This window comes from Seriola dumerili, unplaced genomic scaffold (assembly GCF_002260705.1).
Source record: "Seriola dumerili isolate Sdu_G_001 unplaced genomic scaffold, Sdu_1.0 BDQW01000533.1, whole genome shotgun sequence".
NCBI classification, from domain to species: domain Eukaryota; kingdom Metazoa; phylum Chordata; class Actinopteri; order Carangiformes; family Carangidae; genus Seriola; species Seriola dumerili.
In genome coordinates this window covers 2,380,064-2,399,038 of record NW_019174788.1, presented here as the reverse complement: position 1 = coordinate 2,399,038, position 18,975 = coordinate 2,380,064, and the positions used below count along the sequence as shown (strand labels likewise).

The 18,975-nt window shown below is 44.6% G+C and overlaps 1 protein-coding gene across 1 annotated transcript in view; it reads left to right on the top strand.

Annotated features, from left to right (window-relative positions):
* iglon5 (IgLON family member 5) overlaps window positions 1–18,975 on the top strand; it is an 87,115-nt gene that overhangs the window by 65,748 nt on the left and 2,392 nt on the right. The window contains exons 2-6 of the mRNA XM_022764335.1: window positions 6,643–6,721; window positions 9,741–9,973; window positions 11,643–11,762; window positions 17,761–17,892; window positions 18,164–18,284. Of these exons, the coding sequence (XP_022620056.1) occupies window positions 6,643–6,721; window positions 9,741–9,973; window positions 11,643–11,762; window positions 17,761–17,892; window positions 18,164–18,284 (685 nt within the window). The remainder of the gene's footprint in view (window positions 1–6,642; window positions 6,722–9,740; window positions 9,974–11,642; window positions 11,763–17,760; window positions 17,893–18,163; window positions 18,285–18,975) is intronic.

Genomic DNA, 18,975 nt, shown 5'->3' with positions numbered 1-18,975 from the left:
CCAATAAGATAAGCATGAGTACGAGACAATGAGGTGCTAATAGTTTACTAATATTTCAGCCCATCCATCTATTGTACCTCTACTGTATGCTTTTACCATAACATGACACTAAAATGGGAATTTACTACTCAGGTTTACACAGAGGGCACCATGCTGCTGTATTATATTCCTTTTTGCTACTTATAAAGTATGTTACTATCAGAGGATGTTGGATACAGAGCTACTTGGGGTGAATCAGTATTTTAAGCTTCTCTTTTAAAGCAGTGACAGCACTTGCCCACAAATCTGTCAAATTACCAGTGCACAGGGTGTATTTAGGGGAATCTACAGGGCCTTGTGCAAGGCGCGCGTGTGTGTGTGTGTGTGTGTTTGTGTGTGTGTGTGTGTGTGTGTGTGTGTGTGTGTGTGTGTGTGTGTGTGTGTGTGTGTGTGTGTACTCAGTGGGAAAGGAAGTAACAGTTTAACTACTGTATTGATTTCAAGACTGCTAAGGGGTTTAGGCGTCAGTCCAAGGAAAATGGGGGGTAAAAGAAAGTAGAGTGGGGCTCGTCCCTGGTTTTAGCACGCTCGGCTTTTCTCCCCAGCCACGCTTGATTCAATGGTAAAGATCTGTGGCTGCCCATTGAAGTTGTACAACTGCTGCATTGAGTACTGTATGGCTCTCTGCACTCTGCAGTGCTCTATTGATTGATGTGTGAAGAGGGATTAGTACGTGGGAGGGAGACAAGGGGAGGGAGAGAGAGGAGGAGATGCTGGGTGGGAGGGGACCAGAGGCAGAATTGTGGATGCGCCATGTGTACAATAAAAAGGGGCAGATGTCACATCTTTGGTGAGGCCAAGTTAGACACCCAAGGGTGATGCCCCTGTGTTTCTGTAAATGCTGAGTGTTTCAGCATGCTTGTGAGATCAAGCTGTGTTAGCACTTGTATGTGTGCCAGAATAGCTGGGATGTGGTGGTGGGGGGGGGGGGTCCTGTGAGGTCAGCCAAATATATGACCTTGAATGATGAGCAGATGAATGTCGACCAGTCGTCCTGATGCCCCAGAACGAGCTCTCCAGAGCAGTTAATGTCGAAATAAGCTACAAGTCAAGTAAACACTTCTTTCAGTCATTCCATCACACTCCTCCAGCACGAAAAAAAAATCTTTGGTCTGAGAGGAGGAAAAAATGACATTACCGGACAGATTCAAAACAATTCATTCACTGTGACTTCTCTGACATTTCTTAGATTTCCTGTCAAGTGGAATCCTGCCGACATCCATTTTGCTTCACCTGCAATTGTGAAAAGCAGGCGACCTGCATATCCATCTTGTTGTGCTGTTGAGCGAGGCGTCCAGGTGGTTTCTCACTCCTTGCCCATCACTCTCTCCCCGCTCTCCCGTTGTTCTGTCCCTGACAGGTGGTGCTGAGGGTGGAAGGAGCCAGAGATTTCATCGATAGGCTGTAGAGAGGCTGAATAAGTAGTGGAGTGGAGAAGAAGAGGAGAAGGAGGAGGGCAGGAGGATAGGACTTCAGAGAGGTGGACATGAGGTTGGATTTGGGCCATCCAGAGTTAATGGGATCAGACGAGGAAGAGAAAGGGATATCTGTGTCGGTTAATGTTTAATCCCCCACCCCCAACCCCTTGTCTCCTGCCTGAGGCTCCCGGCATCTGATAATCCTTGGGCTGCCTCTCTTCATCATCAAGGTGTCGGAGGGAAGTGCCTCTGTAAATATTTAATTGGCTGCAGCATGCCGGTGTTAATTATGCGGGTGTGTCTTTCCTTTGCTCTGCTCTCTGCCCCAGCGTTACTGACTGTGTCCTTGCACTTTTCTCTCCTCTTCATATCGATGCTACTCTATCGCTCCTCCTCCAACTGCGACTAGTAAAGCCGATAATGCTTTTATCGCTTAATACTCCTTCTGCTAAAACTATATAACTACCACTCCTGGTACTTGTTCTACTTTCTCCTGCTCCACAACAGGCTCTAATTCCAAATTCCACTACAGCTTTTTCTTTTCCCGGCCCTCATCTCACCCTGGCTATCTATTTTCACCTCTCCCTTCCAGCCTTGTACTACGCCTCTCTCCATCCCCTTTCAAATTCAAAACCACAGTAGCCTCCGTTAAAACAGATTATTGTTAGGGTTTCGCTATAGCCTCTGCCACTATCCGTCTTGACGCCAATCATGTTTTCAGAAGCAGCTTTCTCTCCTCTGTGTGTTTATTTGATCGTCAAGGGCAATGCAAAATAGATGAACAGTACAAAGACAGCCTTGCAAGGACTGCGCAGGCTAAAGTTGTACAGCTCAATAAAGATCTGCTCATAAGTGTCTGCCAGTGGCAAGTGTAATTACAAACAGTCGCATGTAAAAGTCAAGAGAATACAAATCACATAATAGATGTCTTATGGGTACTGAACAAACAGCCCTGCGACGCTTTTCACAGACAAAAGACACAATGCAGGAGAGCACAGAGACAAAAACACCGGACCGCTGGTGTAGGGAATTATGTGAATGTCTACCTATGGGCAAACAATAGATAAAGTGTTATTCACAGATGAGCAAAACAGATTTCTGCTTTTGCAGGGTGGAGAGCAGCAGAACTGAGAGGCAGAGGAAGAGCTAGAGTATTGGTGGTGAATTAATGGTCTGTCAGCCCCGCGTTTTCCCCGTGTGTAATCCCACAGGCATGTCTATAACGTTTTATTCTCTTAAAAATGCCAGACAGATTTAGAACCGAGGCTCAATATTGTGCACAGACAGAGGCCTGAAGGGGGGTCATTTGGACAGCATTCGAGTGTGTGTGTGTGTGTGTGTGTGTGTGTGCATGTATGGTATGGTGGTGGGGGGTTCCATTCGTTTGCCAGAACAGCAGGTCATAGGAAGGACAAGACACCGGTAGCCAGGACACACTGTAGCTGTGAAAGACAACAGTGTGCAGCGAAATTCAATATGCCGGTGGCCACGCCAACACCTGGGGCCGCCGCAGTGTTCACCACCAGCACTGCTCTGCATGGTTATTCATCATGTCTCTATGTTGTGTTACGTTTAGGCTCAGGGTTTCTCACGCCTATACGAATCCATTTTTGTCTTTTAGTGAAGTTGTATACTCGAGCAGCGTTTCCACACTTTAGAGTCTGCAGGGTAGCCGCTAGTTTAAGCTTTCCCGTTGGCAAGCAACCTCCTTTGTGGAGTGTCTGTGGGCAAGACTCCTGAATCCTGGTGGGTGCAGTTCATCAGTCGGCATGTTGAGCCCCCGGGAGGGAGCAGAGAGACAAGCAGGAGTTGAGATAGGTCTCAATAAAGCCAAAAAGGTAGCCCGGAGATTGAAAGTGACGTCTGAAGATTCTGTATTGGTCATGCGACGGGACTTTGCTGGTTGCACTCTGGACTCATTATTGCTCTGTTTGATCATGTCCGTTGTGTTTGGCTCGCTGGATTTGAATTAATTGCCTGAAAAAGGATAAATAATGTGGAGCACATCAAAGGGAGGCAGACATGCTGTCATTAAGCCAGATGATGTTTACATTGTGTTGTTTTACACCCGACACTCCCACTCGCCCATAAATGAGATGCTGCGGAGGTGCACTTTATATTCCTGCATATCTGCACAGGCAATAACCGTTCTGAGACCACTTTTGGACCCCGCTGTACACATTACACTTTTATTACGGTGTGTTCGCTTGGGCTAAAATTTGGGCTAAAAAATTCTCATTTAGCATTGAAGCTGAAAACAAACGCATCATATGCCGTCACTGAATCCTCTGTATCTACCACCGTTTGTGTTTTTAGTCACTCGATAGCAGGATGACTCTAGGGATGGCTGCTGCTCATGGTTTCACAGCAGTTTCTTCTTACTGTCATCAACCTTAACTATAAAGCTACAGCCAGTTCTAGGCATATAGCCAGTTGACACTCCAGAGGGCCGGCCGTTTATGTATCACGGTCTGCTATAGGTTTTCGATATTACAAAATGGAGTCCAGCTGTAAAACAAATTGTAATGTTTCAGTGCTTCTCACGCAGTGTTTTGGATTGAAGTGGGGGGGGGGGTGAGTGTGAACCTCAGCGCTGTCCTGAGTTCACTTTCATGTCCCGATGGAGATGGTGTGCCATCTCTCAATACAGAGATCTGTTGAGCTGTGCAAAGGTCAAAGCAACAAGGTTCACTGTGGGCTGAGCGTTCAACGTGAGTGATGGAGGTCAGAAAAGGTCTTACAGTAGTGAATGCATCTGTGTATTTGTGTTCGGTGTGCATTTCTCTGTGTGTATTTTGACTTTGTGCGACTAGTATTTTCCACAGAGGCTGTGAAGTGAATCTTTGCTGTGTTCGCTGCCGCGATGAACTCAGTCATAACCTTCGTCTCAGCCAGGTTTGTCTCGGTGATGAGTGTGTTTGCATAAGTGTGTGTAAACTCGCACATGTGTGATTGGTCCCGTGGTTCAGTGTGTGTGAGAGGAAGTGTGGGCTGGGTGTGTTGACCTGGTTATCATGTTGTGCGGAGCCTGGGAGTGGAGGCGGGGTGATACAGGTTTTAGAATGTGAGGTGCCAATCGAGCTGTGAAAATGGGAATTGAGTAGGGAAATGGGAATAGCTCCCCGCTGGTTTGTAACCTTCGCAATGCTGTTGGAGCATTCAGCGTATGCATACATCATTCATTCAATCAAAATGTGTGTTTGTGTGTGTGTGTGTGTGTCCATCACATGTGTGTCCCAGTGGTTACATTATGTGATAGAGCATTTTTTCTCTATGTGTGTGTCTGTAATTGCGTATGTGGGGTAGTGTGTATTTATGACAGCATGTCACACTCGTCTCCAAGCCCCAAGCCCTGGAACTGAATTGAATTAACCTAAATAAAGTCTAGTGTGTAGAGTACAGAACACTTGAAAGGGAACAGCTGAAGGCTTGAGCTGAGGACTGTCTGAGTCTAAGACAGGAAGCATGAGCACAGCGATGCTGTGCAACATTACTCTATTGTAGAAACCGCAGATAAACGAAAGCTTGTGACAGTTTTTGAACATTGGACACAATGGTAAATGTGCTACGCCCCTCCCCCAAGGCTTCGAGAGAGAGAGAGAGAGACAGAGCCAGTGCTGGGATCCTTGGCCGGCCTAGATAGCACAGCAACAGTGGCAGCAGCAGCACCCATTAATGCGATTACAGCTTTTAGCGGGAGATTTCCAGGGCCAGTTTTCTTTTGAGGCATCATTAGTTTGTCCTCTTTTCTTGCTCTGCGCCGGTATGTCAGCAAACAAACGTACACATTCATACCCATGAGCAACAGATGCCTCGATGCCGCACCTGCTTATGCACACAACCATGAGCAACACATGCACTGGTGCACACACATAATCATACACACATGAATATATGAATACGCAAGCATGGATATTAGCCTGTATTAACTGTGGCATATCCACACAGATCCGCCAGCTCACTTTCTTACATTCAAAAACACACAGAAAAAGAGAAAAGGCATAATTAGTCTTTATTTAAGAGATGATAAATTATTATTTAGTGTAGTTGGCACTTTGCAGGACTTTCTGCTATGCAGTTTGAAAACCTTTTGATTAGCAATCCATGATGTGCATTATAATTCTGAAGCCTCTCTCATTATTCTTTGTAATCAAAACACGCGTCTTCCTTTGATTTAAAACCCACATTTCCAGTCCGTGTACTGGTGCATTGCCGTCATTTCGGGTCTCATCTCTTAGCGGTCTCCCACTCGGCATGCTTAACATGCCTTTGACTTTGTGCAGCGATTTAACAAACGCAGAGGTGCTTCTTAGCTCCTGACTGCAGCGGCTTCATTTCATAAAGTCGCCATTTATTAAACCTCAAGGCTAGACCGCAGCAAAAACGTATTGAGATATTGAGGTCATCTTACAGACAGAGGGAGAAAGAGATTGTCGGAGATGGAGGGAGGACACAAGCTGAGGTATCTGGTGTCGTGCTGTGATTTGGCGTCAGATTTTGGATGGACAGAGCCAGGCGTCTTACTGGGGAGCGACTTGCCTCAGTAGGCAATATCCCTGCCAGCATATAAGGTCTTTGGTTATCTTTGTGTGCAGTCCAAGCAAGTTCACAAAAATGACTTCAAACTGTTTTAAAGTTGTTGTTTTTTTTTTCTCACCCGAGTGTGTCAAACACACCTCACAGATGCCAAGTTTGTATTTCCTCTTCAACTAATGGTTCTCCGGATGTGGGTCTCTTTCTTGTGTGTGTGTGTGTGCGCGCGCTATTGTAAGCATGTGCCTCTGTTCTGTGAGTGTGTGCGTGTGTGTATTGGTAGGCAGGATGAGCATCCCTTCTGTTACCGTTGCTGTCCCTTCATTTCACGCTCCGGCAGCTCCGCGTGAATCCTCTTCCCTTGGCTCATTATCAGTGCTGTTCAATGAACGCGCATCCCACCAGAATGCAGGGTAAAACCAAATCATTATTCAAGTGTGGGGGTCAGTGCAGACATTGTGACTCTTTTGTTTAGTATATTTATTACTTTCCCTTCAGAAATAAGTAGGCGGGATGCAGAGCACATCCCTGCGCGAAATGATTTGGTGAGGTAGTCTATCCTCAAGCGCCTGACCTGAAATTGATGAACACCAGCGGAGCATTTGGTGCCATTACTGGATGCTCATTGGTCTCTTCTTGTTTTTCTTGGCAGGGTCCAGTGTGCACGGAGCGGAATTCGGATACCTGCCGGACAACATTACAGTGTTGGAAGGAGAAAGCGTCACTTTGAGGTAACTCTTGATCCTACACCTGCACCTACTAATTACATCAAAAACATGTTTGTTTTTCCCACCCACCTGTCATCCCAGTTTAATTGCCAATTCTCTGTCACACAACTCCCGTATTGTGCCATATTTTCCAGCTTTGTTTTTCATATAACTAATTAAATAATAATAATAATAATAATAATAATAATAATATCTGTCAAATGTCGCTGGAGTCATCCAGTCCGTCTACAATCACCTTCTCTTTTTACTTAGATGGAACAGTAATGATAAACAGGTCAGCTCGGCAGGTGGACCGCCTCTGCATCCAACCACACCTGCCTAACTGTGACTGATAAAGTAGAAATCACAGCTGCCATTTGTAGCTCGCAAAGCAAGCACTGAAACAGCCAACTTGCTTTTTCCCTCTCACATGGATGTGACCCGACTTTGCAGTATACACAGCAGCGCAAAAAAAAAAAAATGAAAAGGAAAAGAAATCCGAGTCAACATTACTTCCATCACCTATAAGCCTACACCTCTCCAGATCTCTGAGCAAATTCCTCTTTTACTCTCTTTTTTTTTTTTTCTTCTTGAAAGAAAAGTGGGTCTTCCACTCAAATGAAATATGTTACTCTGAGGCCAAATACAGTTCTGTCAATATTTGTTAACATCAACAAATCTCTCTAAAAGTTGGCAATCATAAAAAACCAGAAAGCTGATCTGTCATATCAAGACATGTAGCCTGAAGCTGTTCGATTGAAGTCGCACAGAAGTCAAATCTATATCTAAATCTATGTCTTTTGGGTGTTTTTACACATAAAACTCTAAATTGAAGGCACCTGGCTGCAAACATCTCAGTGTCACCTTTTGCTTCCTTTTACAGTCGTGCTGCATTGCAAGCACTTTGAGCATCTCCTCCTCGTTTCTGGATATAACAATTGTGCCACAGTCACTGGTTTACCAGAGCAGAGAACGTTTTTAGAGGTAATCTAGAGTAGTTCAGCTCTGTTGGCTTTTCATTGCTTGAAAACAAAAAAAAATGTCTAGTTGTGACCCATTTGCACAAGCTGCATGAGTCTACAGGTTCTGACACTTCAGGTTTGATTATTCCTTCAGTTTTTGTTTAATTTAAACGCTGTACCCACAAAGATTAGACAATTAGATATTCTGCTTTCCTATAAACCATCTCACAACCTGTTAGACTTGGTGTTTAGGATGGGTACCGACCCCATCGGGAACCATTGCTTTAAATTCTACTCGCAGACCATTGAGTGCTCTGAGATTAGATTTCACTGCACAGAACTGCCTGTATAGTTTCATCAGCAGAAATGCGATTGCATATTTTGTAATCAAATGTTTGTGTAAGTTTAATTTGCACTGGACAGCCAATAGCTGACAAACAAAAGGCTAAAGAGCTTCATAAAAAACTCAATTTTCATGTAAAATCACTTTTGCCCAAGTGGCACAAGTACTTGTTGTTATGCTTGAGACAATGCTGTTGTGTTGGCTTTGATGCGGGCCATTAAGACGAGGCACATTTGATGTTATTATGGTGCTTATTTCCTCTGGGCTTGCAGTCTTGTAGCAACATCATCAGTACAGAAGTGATTAATTTTAAAAATAGATTAATCGAGCGTTTGTACACAGATAATGAATTTTTATTTATTTTTTTTATTTTTTTTATGGTGGGATTTCTTACTATATCGTCTCTTTATTTAAACCCCCCAGACACAAATTGAATCTTAATCAAGAACGTTTTCTTCTTCCTCTTTTCTTTTATTTCCTCACCTGTTTGCAGCGGTTTGCCTCACAGGTCGTGCGTCACCCTGAACCATCAGCCCGGTGACTTGTAGCCGGTTTGTCCAAAGACTTCCAAGCTTCGCCTACCTGTGCTGTGGCTCTTTGTTCACTGGTGTCACTGCCACTGACTTGGCAGGTGATCTAAGATCCTCCTCAACAGTGATATTTATCCAGGTCATATCAATTAAAGATGAGGACTACAGAGGCATGTCCTCAAACTAGTTGAAGCTAAGGACATCTAGTGGCCAAGTCAAGAACTGAAGTCACACCTGTGGCCAGTGGCTCCTGTTATGAAGCAGGAAAAATTGATTTACTGCTCTTTAATCACCGCAGCGCTGTTATTTTCCTTCCCCGTACCTGTCATTATTTCCATATATGTCTCCATTTATCGTTATTTACTTTAAGCATGAGTTCACAGCCACTTCTGGGCATACGGCCAGATAACATGTATATCAATATCGTATGCATTTGGACTGCATTGAGTTTTTAGTGTCATCCTGGAGTCAAAACAAAGACGAACGTTACGATTGCCTCACACGCAACTGACTGTGATTGCATTCAAGCCGTTGATACTTTTCTCTGACTGATCTCTATTTTTATAATTTGACCCATTTTGAACGATGCATAAAATTTTGCTCATTTGTTCTGCGTAACCCGAGAGGTTACAGACAGACGAAGAACGAAACGTTGGGGAGAAAAAATGAAATGAGTGGAGAGACGTAATGAATTGCAGATGCTTACATACAGAGCACAAGGTTACCAAATGGTTTGATGAGTAAGAAAATTGATGTGAATCATATTCTATGGCCTTTGCAGTAACTATATTTCCAACTAATTGAACGCCAATGGGGAAATTCGGACCAATGTTAAAACATGCGTGCCACTGTTATCAAAACACCAAAAGAGGGGTTATTTTTGAGGGGAATGGTGACCCATGCCTTCAGCAAACTGCAAGACACTTGCACAGTGTATTCTAAAGAGCACTGATGCTGTTCTGGTGCTCAGCACTTTACCAAGACATGTCAGGTCTTCCTTTAATATGTCACCCGTTTCTATATCTGTACCAACTGCTACCTGCTGTAATGAAATATATTTACAAGCCAGTCCACGCAATTATATGATGTAACAACCAACAATATAACAGTGCGCAGCATTGACACCCACAATATCGACCCTGTCAAAACAATGTTAACCTCATAGGGCCAGGCCTCTCACCTGTCGATCACCTCCCGTCCTCTCACAGATGCCGGATCGACGAGGAGGTGACCCACAAGGCCTGGCTGAACCGCTCTAACATCCTGTTCACGGGGACGGACAAGTGGTCGTTGGACAAGCGCGTGACGCTTGTCAACAGCAACAACAGCGACTTCTCCATCCACATCGACAAGGTGCAGGTAACCGACGAGGGGCCCTACACCTGCACCTTCCAGGCCAACAACAAGCCCCGCATCGCCCACGTCTACCTCATCGTCCAAGGTTGGCTGCCGAGTTGAGATGCAATAGGAATCAGTTATGAGCGAAGTAATTTCTGCATCCAGTACAAGTCGTGACTCATTTCTCTAATATATCCAGAGTCTGCAGATTTGATTGCCACTGTGGCTGCAAAAGAAAATAAAAGGAAGGAAGGAAAATATGTGTGTGCTCATGGTACTGTAAACTGCTTTGGATAAAAAAAAAAAAAAACATCCGCTAAATGGCTTAATTATACATTGAATCATTCATCCAAGCATAGTCCTGTCTATTGGGTGTGATTGAGGTTTGACATCAGGGGAAGTAATTAAGATTTTCTATGGTTATGTTTCAGTGTTCCTTTTCTGTTAAATCGTGCTTAAAGGTATGACTGACAACTCAGGAGTTAATGTTTGATGTTTGAGTATTTAAGGTTGGTATTTATCGTTACATCAAGATGTAATTACTTGATTATGTCTTGACAGCTTCTTAAGCGTATATATGTGTGTGTGTGTGTGTGTGTGTCTGGCTACAGGAAATCAAGCTGGTACAGGTGACAGATAGCCAGAAAGTCAGGTGCAATGATTTTCATGTGACCTGTTTAACCTGTTAAACAGAAAGTTGGGCAGATCAGATGGATGAGGATGTGGGTGGAGGAAATGAGGTACACAATGGGCTGTCCAACTGCCTAACTAAATAACTGACAGTGCACAACCACAAACTGGGGCTCAGTCATCGAGTCAGCAGCTAAGTGAGTGAGAGTCCGACTGATCCTGAGTGACATGATGTATTGGCTCAGGACTGCCCACTGGATGGATCTCAGACCCCCTCCACCCCACCCCACCCCCCCACCCCCGAAGATTGCAGTCATACATCACCAGCAGCATGAAACTGAAAACTTTTAACAGGATATATTAGGTACATTCTGCTTGGAATGAAAACACGAGGCCTCACAGCTCACAGGTGGCAGAGACAATGTCCGCTGTGCACTAACAGAGTTTTCACATTGCATCGCAGCCAAACAAACACTTGTGTCTGCAGGGGCCGAGGCTTGGCACAGATGACCATATACACCTAATTCCAAGTAGCCTGCAATTTCAGCCCTAGCTTGACATCACACAAAATAATTACACCCTCAAGTCAGTGCATCAAGCAGGAGCAGCTTCAGCACCACTCCAATCTGTGCTTCATTGCTGCAAGTATTCAGCTCTAGCAAGATAGAGAAAAATAGGATCCTTGGTAGATGTTTCGCAAAAATTGTCTCAGGGCCAAGCTCATTAAAAACAATGATAATGGGCCATTTAAATTCAAGGGCCATCTTGTTATCAAACTAACTACATGCATAGTGCTCCAACTCTTTGTGAGTTTGGGGCAAAATAGTATTCAGGGGTGGTCATTTCGATTTAAAAGCAGAATTTAAAAAAAAAAAAATATGACTACCACTTACAAATGTCTCTTTTCTTTAAAGATCAAATTAGATTAGACGTCAGGAGGAGATTTTAATGCCCATTTTAGAATTCAGTGCATTTTAAGTAGACGGTCAAGCATATTGTTGCACAGTGCACTAAGCACTCAGGCACAGATCATTAATCAGCTGATGATTGCCTGTCCGTCCAATGTGCAGGAATTTACACTGTGAAATAAAAAAGGGGGATTTTGAGGTCATATTTTTTAACAGTGTGATCTTGTTTTTCAGTGCCGGCCAGAATCGTCAACATCTCAAAAAATGTGTCCGTGAACGAGGGGGAGAATGTAAACCTGTACTGTCTGGCAGTGGGTCGGCCTGAGCCCACTGTCACCTGGAAAGACCAGAAATGTAAGCTACCCCTGCTTGTTTGCGTGTCTTCACATCCAGAGATCTCTTGTTCGCAGCTTCACCTTTATCTCCCCGTCTTCACATTCATCCCCAACCCTGTTCAGCCTTTTATAGTCTTTTTTTTTTTTTTTTTCCCTTCCAGGCTAAAAGCTTATCAGCATTCAACTCATGCCCATGTCTTTATCCCCCATTCCTGTGTCATCATTCTTAAACCCAGCTGTTCAGCCTGTCCCCTTCTTAAATTCATACTGCTGTATTTTCCCTATGTCCCAATGTTTTGTCCCAAATAACCGCACATTATACGTAATTATCCCCACCGCGCCACCCGTAATCATCGGCATCTGTCTTCATCCACCACGTCAACCTGGCATCACAATGCCGACTGACGCTAACAGCCGCTTTTGGCATCAAATCAGCTGTTTTTGTCTTCGGTCGGCGTGTGGAATCAGCACTAGATCAGGGTGGTCAGGGTGCGCAGCTTGATAGAAGTCATATCCATTTGATTTGGTCAGCATTTATTCCCTATCTGCCAACAGCTTTGTCACCACTAATGTCCAAAGTCAGGCAAATAACCGTTACGTGGCCTCTAGAGATTGTACGGTTTTAGGGTTTATTACAGCTGTATTGGTACTGCTGTATCATCTGTTTTGGCACATAAGGAAAATTGCTTTGTGCTGAATATACCATTCCCTGTGTTGTGACTTAATATTCCAGAGTGCATTTTGCTACTGTAATTATTAGACTTTAGGCCAAGAATGTTGCTGCTGTCTGTCTACTGTCTCTCTTTTTTGGAAGTGGAACTGCAACCTCAGGAGCTCCACCCCAGTGGGTGAAATACAGACACTGATGTATTCTTTTAACGTGTGTGTGCCAAAAAGTTTCAAAATATCTTGGCTTTTACTTGAATCTGAGGGATTATTGTTTTAGACTTTTCTGGTGTTTTGAAGGTCAAATAATTGTCTCTTTGTGAGGCTTTTATTGCACTAGTGTCACCAAAGTCATGGTAAAAGCCCTTTTCTAGATCACACAACAGTACTGGCTGAGTTGTAGCTTGACTGTAGCAGCAGCAGCAACACGGATCACATGCGGCAGCGAGACAGCAATAATAAATAGGTCAGTGTGAACAACTATACACTGTAATTATACTGTTAGGCCAATGAATACACAAGCTACTGTACTGCTGTACTTACACACGGCTTTGGGCTCGCTCAGAGGTCTGTCCCTCCTCCTCCTCTCTCCTCTGTTTGTCCCTGGGTTAGCCTGCTGTACATGCAGTGTCCTTCTCTGCACAGTTAGTGTTTGTGAACCTACACAGTGCAGTACAGTACCTCAGGCATGGACAAGCCCGGTAGCGATCACAGACACACACACACACACAGACACGCAAAAATAGAGGAGAAAAGAAAAGCATGCATGAACGCACAGCTGCAGCAAACACACAACCTTACATCACAAAGTCTGTGTAGTTGTCCTCCCTTGCAAGCCTACAGAATTTCTCCTCCGTCAGCAGTAATCCTCCCTCTCCACCCCCACCATCTCACACCGCCTCTCCCCTCTCCCCCTATAACCCCTCAGCTTGCAGAGAAAGAGATATGGGCCGCATTGCTATTCCACGGGAGTCTCTGCAACCAAGCCATCAGTTGCAGGAGACCAGGGGCAGTGGAGAAGGGGGTGGGGAGGGGTGGGGATGGGGATGGGGTGGACGAGCCCAAAGAAACAGCAAGAAGCTGCCAGCCATCTGTCCCCATTACTCAGAGACTGCATGGAGAAACTGCAGGGAGGGGGAGAAGGGATGAGGAGAAGAGTGTATGTGGAGGTTGGGTGGAAAATTTCTGTGTGTGTGTGTGTGTGTGTGTGCATCATTTGGTGGTTGAGTGGGAGGAGCTATTTGCACCACCCCAGAGGTGAGACACAGACCTGAAAGAAAAAAGTAATCGACTCCTCCGCAACTTCTCTTAACATGCAGATAGCGATGACGCTCTGCGCTGGTGTTTGCAGGCGCCGCCGCCTTCATCTTTGCCAGAGCACAGATACAATTTGTTGCACTCATTCACTTTCACTGGCATCCATCAGTTGACCCACTCAAGAGACGTACAGGCATTCTGTCTCATTCAGTTAAATACACCGGTACATCACAGCCTTATCATTTGACACCCCATCCATTAAAACACACACAGGCTAAGCATGAATGGATGCTTGTGGTGATGAGGAAGAAAAGTGATCATTTGGTGCACACAAATAAGTCAGTGTTATGATGGTAACCATACAGGCTTGATATATATTCGGCATTGGTTACATAATTTGGAAGTTGTGGTGTGGAGGCTAGGATTAAAACACGGTTTACTGGGACTTGATTCCTTGCAATAAGCGAGTATTGAGTGGAAGCAAAAAGAAAAAAGAAAAATCCAGGAGGAGAAAAAAACAGAAACGAGGAGGACTGATGAAGAGGCAGGTAGTGAGGACCAGAGGCTCAAAATCTATAACTAGGAAGGCACAATAGACAATGCTGCAGAGGGCTGGTGTACGTGGGCAGGTACACATACTGAGTAAAGTTGGTGAGGCGCAGGTGTGGCTTGATGTGGGACTCAGGAGCAGGTGTGCAGGGGGATTTGGGAAATCAGGTGACTGGAAAGGAGGGAAAGTCTGCATGCATCCAGTCAGCAGAGACCACAGACAGAGACAAGTATATTTTTCAGCCGTAAAATGTCCTGCTCAGTTCACGTCTTGGCTGCAGTTCTTTAATAAACACATGTAAGAAAATGTTTATGTATGTGAACTGTCAGTGCTGGCAATTCTTCTTATTGTTAACAATACCATGAAAAGACCAAAACCAACAACGCGTCACTGCATCTCCCCACAACTTCTCTGCCCTGTGGCTCTCAGCCCTGAGCTCATTTGTTCACACTGAAGACATGGATTTTGAAAACTGGTCTTGAATATACAGTTTGATTCAAAGAAACTGCTAAATAATTTCCCAAAACAGCTGGGCACTGTAGTCTTTAGCAATCATTACAGGAGTAAATATTGTTGGGAACTATTTTCAGATGTGGATTAATACACATTAGTGAGTATTTACAGCCACAGGACAGTGGGATTGACTGAGAATAAACTACAGTGAACATGTTTAGGTTAATGAAGGAACGTGTCACACGGTGCCACAGTGACAACAATGGAGGTCTATTGGACAGAGGAAGCAGGCGACACACACAGAGGATTAATACATTAGTCTTTTCGTGGGTTGTTTTTTAATCCTAAGAAAATATAATACAGAATATTGACATTTATCTATCAGCCTCAAAAATCCTGTTGCCATCAGACTGTAATAGAAAGAACAGATATGTAACTGAGGGAAGAATGTGGAATAAACTACTTAGATAGAAAGCTGTGGAGTAATTTTAGGCATGTGTGCAGAGATGCCAGGGCAAAGTGGCCTTCCTGTTTTAAATTCAGCTGTAGCTTCATTTAGCTCAACTAACACATTTCAGCCCCTTACTCTTCCAAATGACAGGTTTTACAGTCTGTCAGCCTGTCCATCCTTCTCTGTTTTATCCGTTTTATCAGACCTCTCTGCCTTGACGGTAGTTTTTGTAATGGAAATGGATAAGAGGAGCCGAGAAATCAAGTGCCCTGATGATCTAGTCGGGCTCAAAGTGCTGCCAGGGAAATAGAGCACAGTTTCACTGTAGGGCAGGCCAGAGCCCCTGATCCATTTTCCCCCCTTCTCATTCACACAACCCCCCCCTCTTCTCAGGTGCAATCCAACTATCTCTGGTGGTCAGGAGTCAGGCTCCTTCAAAAGCCATAAGTGGTTGATGGAGCTGTATTTTACAGACCATTGTAGGAGTGCCAGGGGCCGGCTGCAGTCAGATATGATCTCCCACCAAAGTGGAGAGAAGTGTGCGATGCAGGTCCAGAGATCTCAGGGGACGGAGAGGGAGGGAAAGAAAGGGTGAGTTAGAGGGCTTCTTTGCACTGTCATATTACATCACACATACTGTAGGTGCTGGGAATGAGAAGTCCGTGAAAGGAGCAACCACATCAAATACCAAACTCGACATCCCTCACCGTTTACCTCTTTCTGTTGCTCTTTCTCTCTTTTTCCTCTATCTTTATATCTGTGTATCTCTTTCAGTCTCTTGCTCAGTATCTCTCGCAAATTGCCACTCTCTGTCTGTCTGTAATGCGCTCTCTAGCGCCTGATTGCTCTCATTTTTTATTTTCTTTGTCCTTTTTATTTCCAGGAAGTCAGGTGTAACAGCCTTGTGTGTAATTTCTCCAGCACTGGTTGTCTGATTCTATCGTTTCCCCCCCTTTTCCCCTCTATGCCGCCGCAGCTTCTCCCCCCTCTGGCAAAGTTGGGTGTTCTGCCTGCTTGACAGAGATGTCACAAGAGAGCTATATTTATTAGACTAATGGAATGAGTGAATAACACTGCTGCACCCACCCCACCCCATCACCCAGTGCCCGCCCGTACTCGCTCGGATGGCACAAGCAGCCATCACCGCGGTTGTCGCTCACTGCTCAGTCTCTGCCGCAGCAGCTGCAAATAATCGTCTCCAGCTCAGTAGCCGCACTAATAATCCTCCAGTATAATCTTCAATTAGAACCGCCGCGCTAATCTCTGACAGGAATAATCGTGGCGTTTAGCTTCTTTTTTGTGTGTGTGTTTGCGTCGGTGTTTCTCACAAATGTGCTTAGGAGACGTTTGTGTGTTTGTGAGGAGAAGTAAAGGGTCCACTGATTGACAGTGGTTGTGTGTGTGTTTGGGGGGGGGGGGGGGGGGGGGGGGGGGGGGGGGGTGCGCTGCGCTTTGAGAGGGAAAAGTGAGCAGCAATTTAAGAGCTGGATTTCCTTGTTAGTGGTGAGATTATATATTATGTCGTGTTCCACAGTCTGACTTCTTTAATGGGGTAAAGGGGAGAGAAAAAAAAAAGGCCTAATGGTTTTGGAGTCTGTGAGACAGCTGGCTGCTAAGACTTGCAGGGAGGGAGGGGTGGGGTGGGGTGGGGTGGGGGGCAGGGGGGTTTGAGGGGGGGTGCACTCTCACTTTCATTCTTTCTCTGTTCCTGCTCTGCCACCGTCAATCCAATAACACCACCAACATCCATTCCCTCACATGAAGGAGCAATAACTTGTAGCTCGTCCATTCAACTCTCCCCCTCTGAAGAGAGTCTGTGGCTGTTTGTCGCCCGAGGAAAAAGAGTGAAAGTGCGAGACTGACTAATTCGGTTTTGGAGGCACCTGGGAGTTTGTCAACATCAAATAACAGCCAAATATTCTTCTCACTATATAATGTAGTGAACAAGCTGTCACCCCCCTGGTGTGTCCACTGCTTGGAAGCAAAGCTTGCAATTTCCCCTGACACTGTAAAAGTAATGGTGTCACCGCTGCCAAACCATGTTTATTTACTTTGTATCATTCGCCAACTGACCCATTACTGTTCTGAACGAGCCATCCCGAGGCCCTTAGCTCCGATCGTGAGACAAATACGATTGAAATTCTTGTTAACAGATGTTTCATTAAGACTTAGAAATAATTCAGCATCATCATTTTTTTTGTCAAATTGTATTCTTATTAATATCATGCTGTTGTTTTATGGTTTCCAAGTTAACGATTCCCAGCAGCAAATAGTAATTTAATCTAGAGTTTTGTCTGACAGCTCATTGCACAGTTAGTTGCATTAAACGATTTGCATTTTATTTATATGGGATCTTGCATTGTGATCAATTTCATTCATGAATATCATGATATTGATTTCCACCACGTCACCCAGCCCCACTGTATGTCGCTGCTGGAGAAATGTTCCAAAATACCATTTAAAAGTGCTTCATATGTTGTTGTCTGATATATACACCGGCGTCTCCCCCATGCTCATAAATCACCTGTAAGAACCAGCCAACCCACAGCCGCATCTCAAGTGATAAACCTTAAATCAGTAGCCAGAGTCACCTTCCATTTGATATATAGTGACCTTTGACATCTTACCTCATGTCAATAGATGGGTTGGTGAGTGAGGGGGAATTTCTAGACATCACAGAGATCAAGAGGCAACAGGCCGAGGACTATGAATGCATCACCAACAACGGAGTGGCTCCGCCCGATCAGCGCAAGGTCAAGGTCACAGTCAACTGTAAGTATCTCACAGTAGCCCAGCGGTGATAATTCAACTCAACACCCGGGTTGTAGCGCAATGATGTATTAATGGTATATGTAAATACTGTAGATGCATTATTATGTATGAATTCATACATCTTAATTTTCTTCTCCTGGGGGGTTTTTCAACCTTGCGGGCCACCCTGGGCTGACCTGACTCCACTTCCCAGCGAAGGCAGATGTATACTAATTGCTGAATTCCCTCCTTCTGTTTGTCCGTTCTTTTCCTCCCTTGGTTTCCCTGCCAGACCCTCCCATGATCACAGACATGAAGAACATGCCAGCCCATTTGGGTAAGACAGCCATCTTGCGCTGTGAAGCCATGGCTGTCCCGCCGGCCTCCTTCGAGTGGTACAGAGACGATCATAGGTGAGACAACAACAAAGCCAGCAAAACCGAATGTTGTTTTTCTCTCCATGGTCCTTGGTCCACAGTAAAGATATGTTTTTACACCTAAAATGGAGCTTTTGGAAAAATGTCAACACCAAAACACTAACCTTGCATTTTACTGTCGACGGTGCTCGTGTGTGAGCACTAATTTTTTTTAAATATCAACATAGCTGTCGTCGTTAACCTGTATTTTTGCTTTGTGACATTGACATTGATGGGTCGACATCTCGGTGCAGCAGCAGAGGAATAACAGTGTGCCTGGTTTCTACCAATAAAATTGTCTGACAACAGTCCCAGACAAAATACATTAATGGGAACAAATACATTGTGAGAGCAGCCGTAGTTAACCACAAAATGGGTAATAACGGAGACAAAAACAGACGTTTAACCAGCTGAGATTCAGAAAAGTAAGCGGGCTCTATCCATCCCCCTTCACAGATGTTGGTTGTGATGCACAATTTGATGTTTGCCAACCGAAAGAGGATGGAGAAAAGATTATTGTTTTGGCATTTCAGCATGGACAGAGGTCTTTATTAAAAAAAAAAAAAAGACCCGAAAACCATGTCATTTTCACAGATAAATAGCATTTTCAAATTTTTTTCTAGCGTACTGTGGTTGTAGCCTTGGTTGCCTCTGACATTAGAACAGGTCTGAGATAATCGTGTATGTT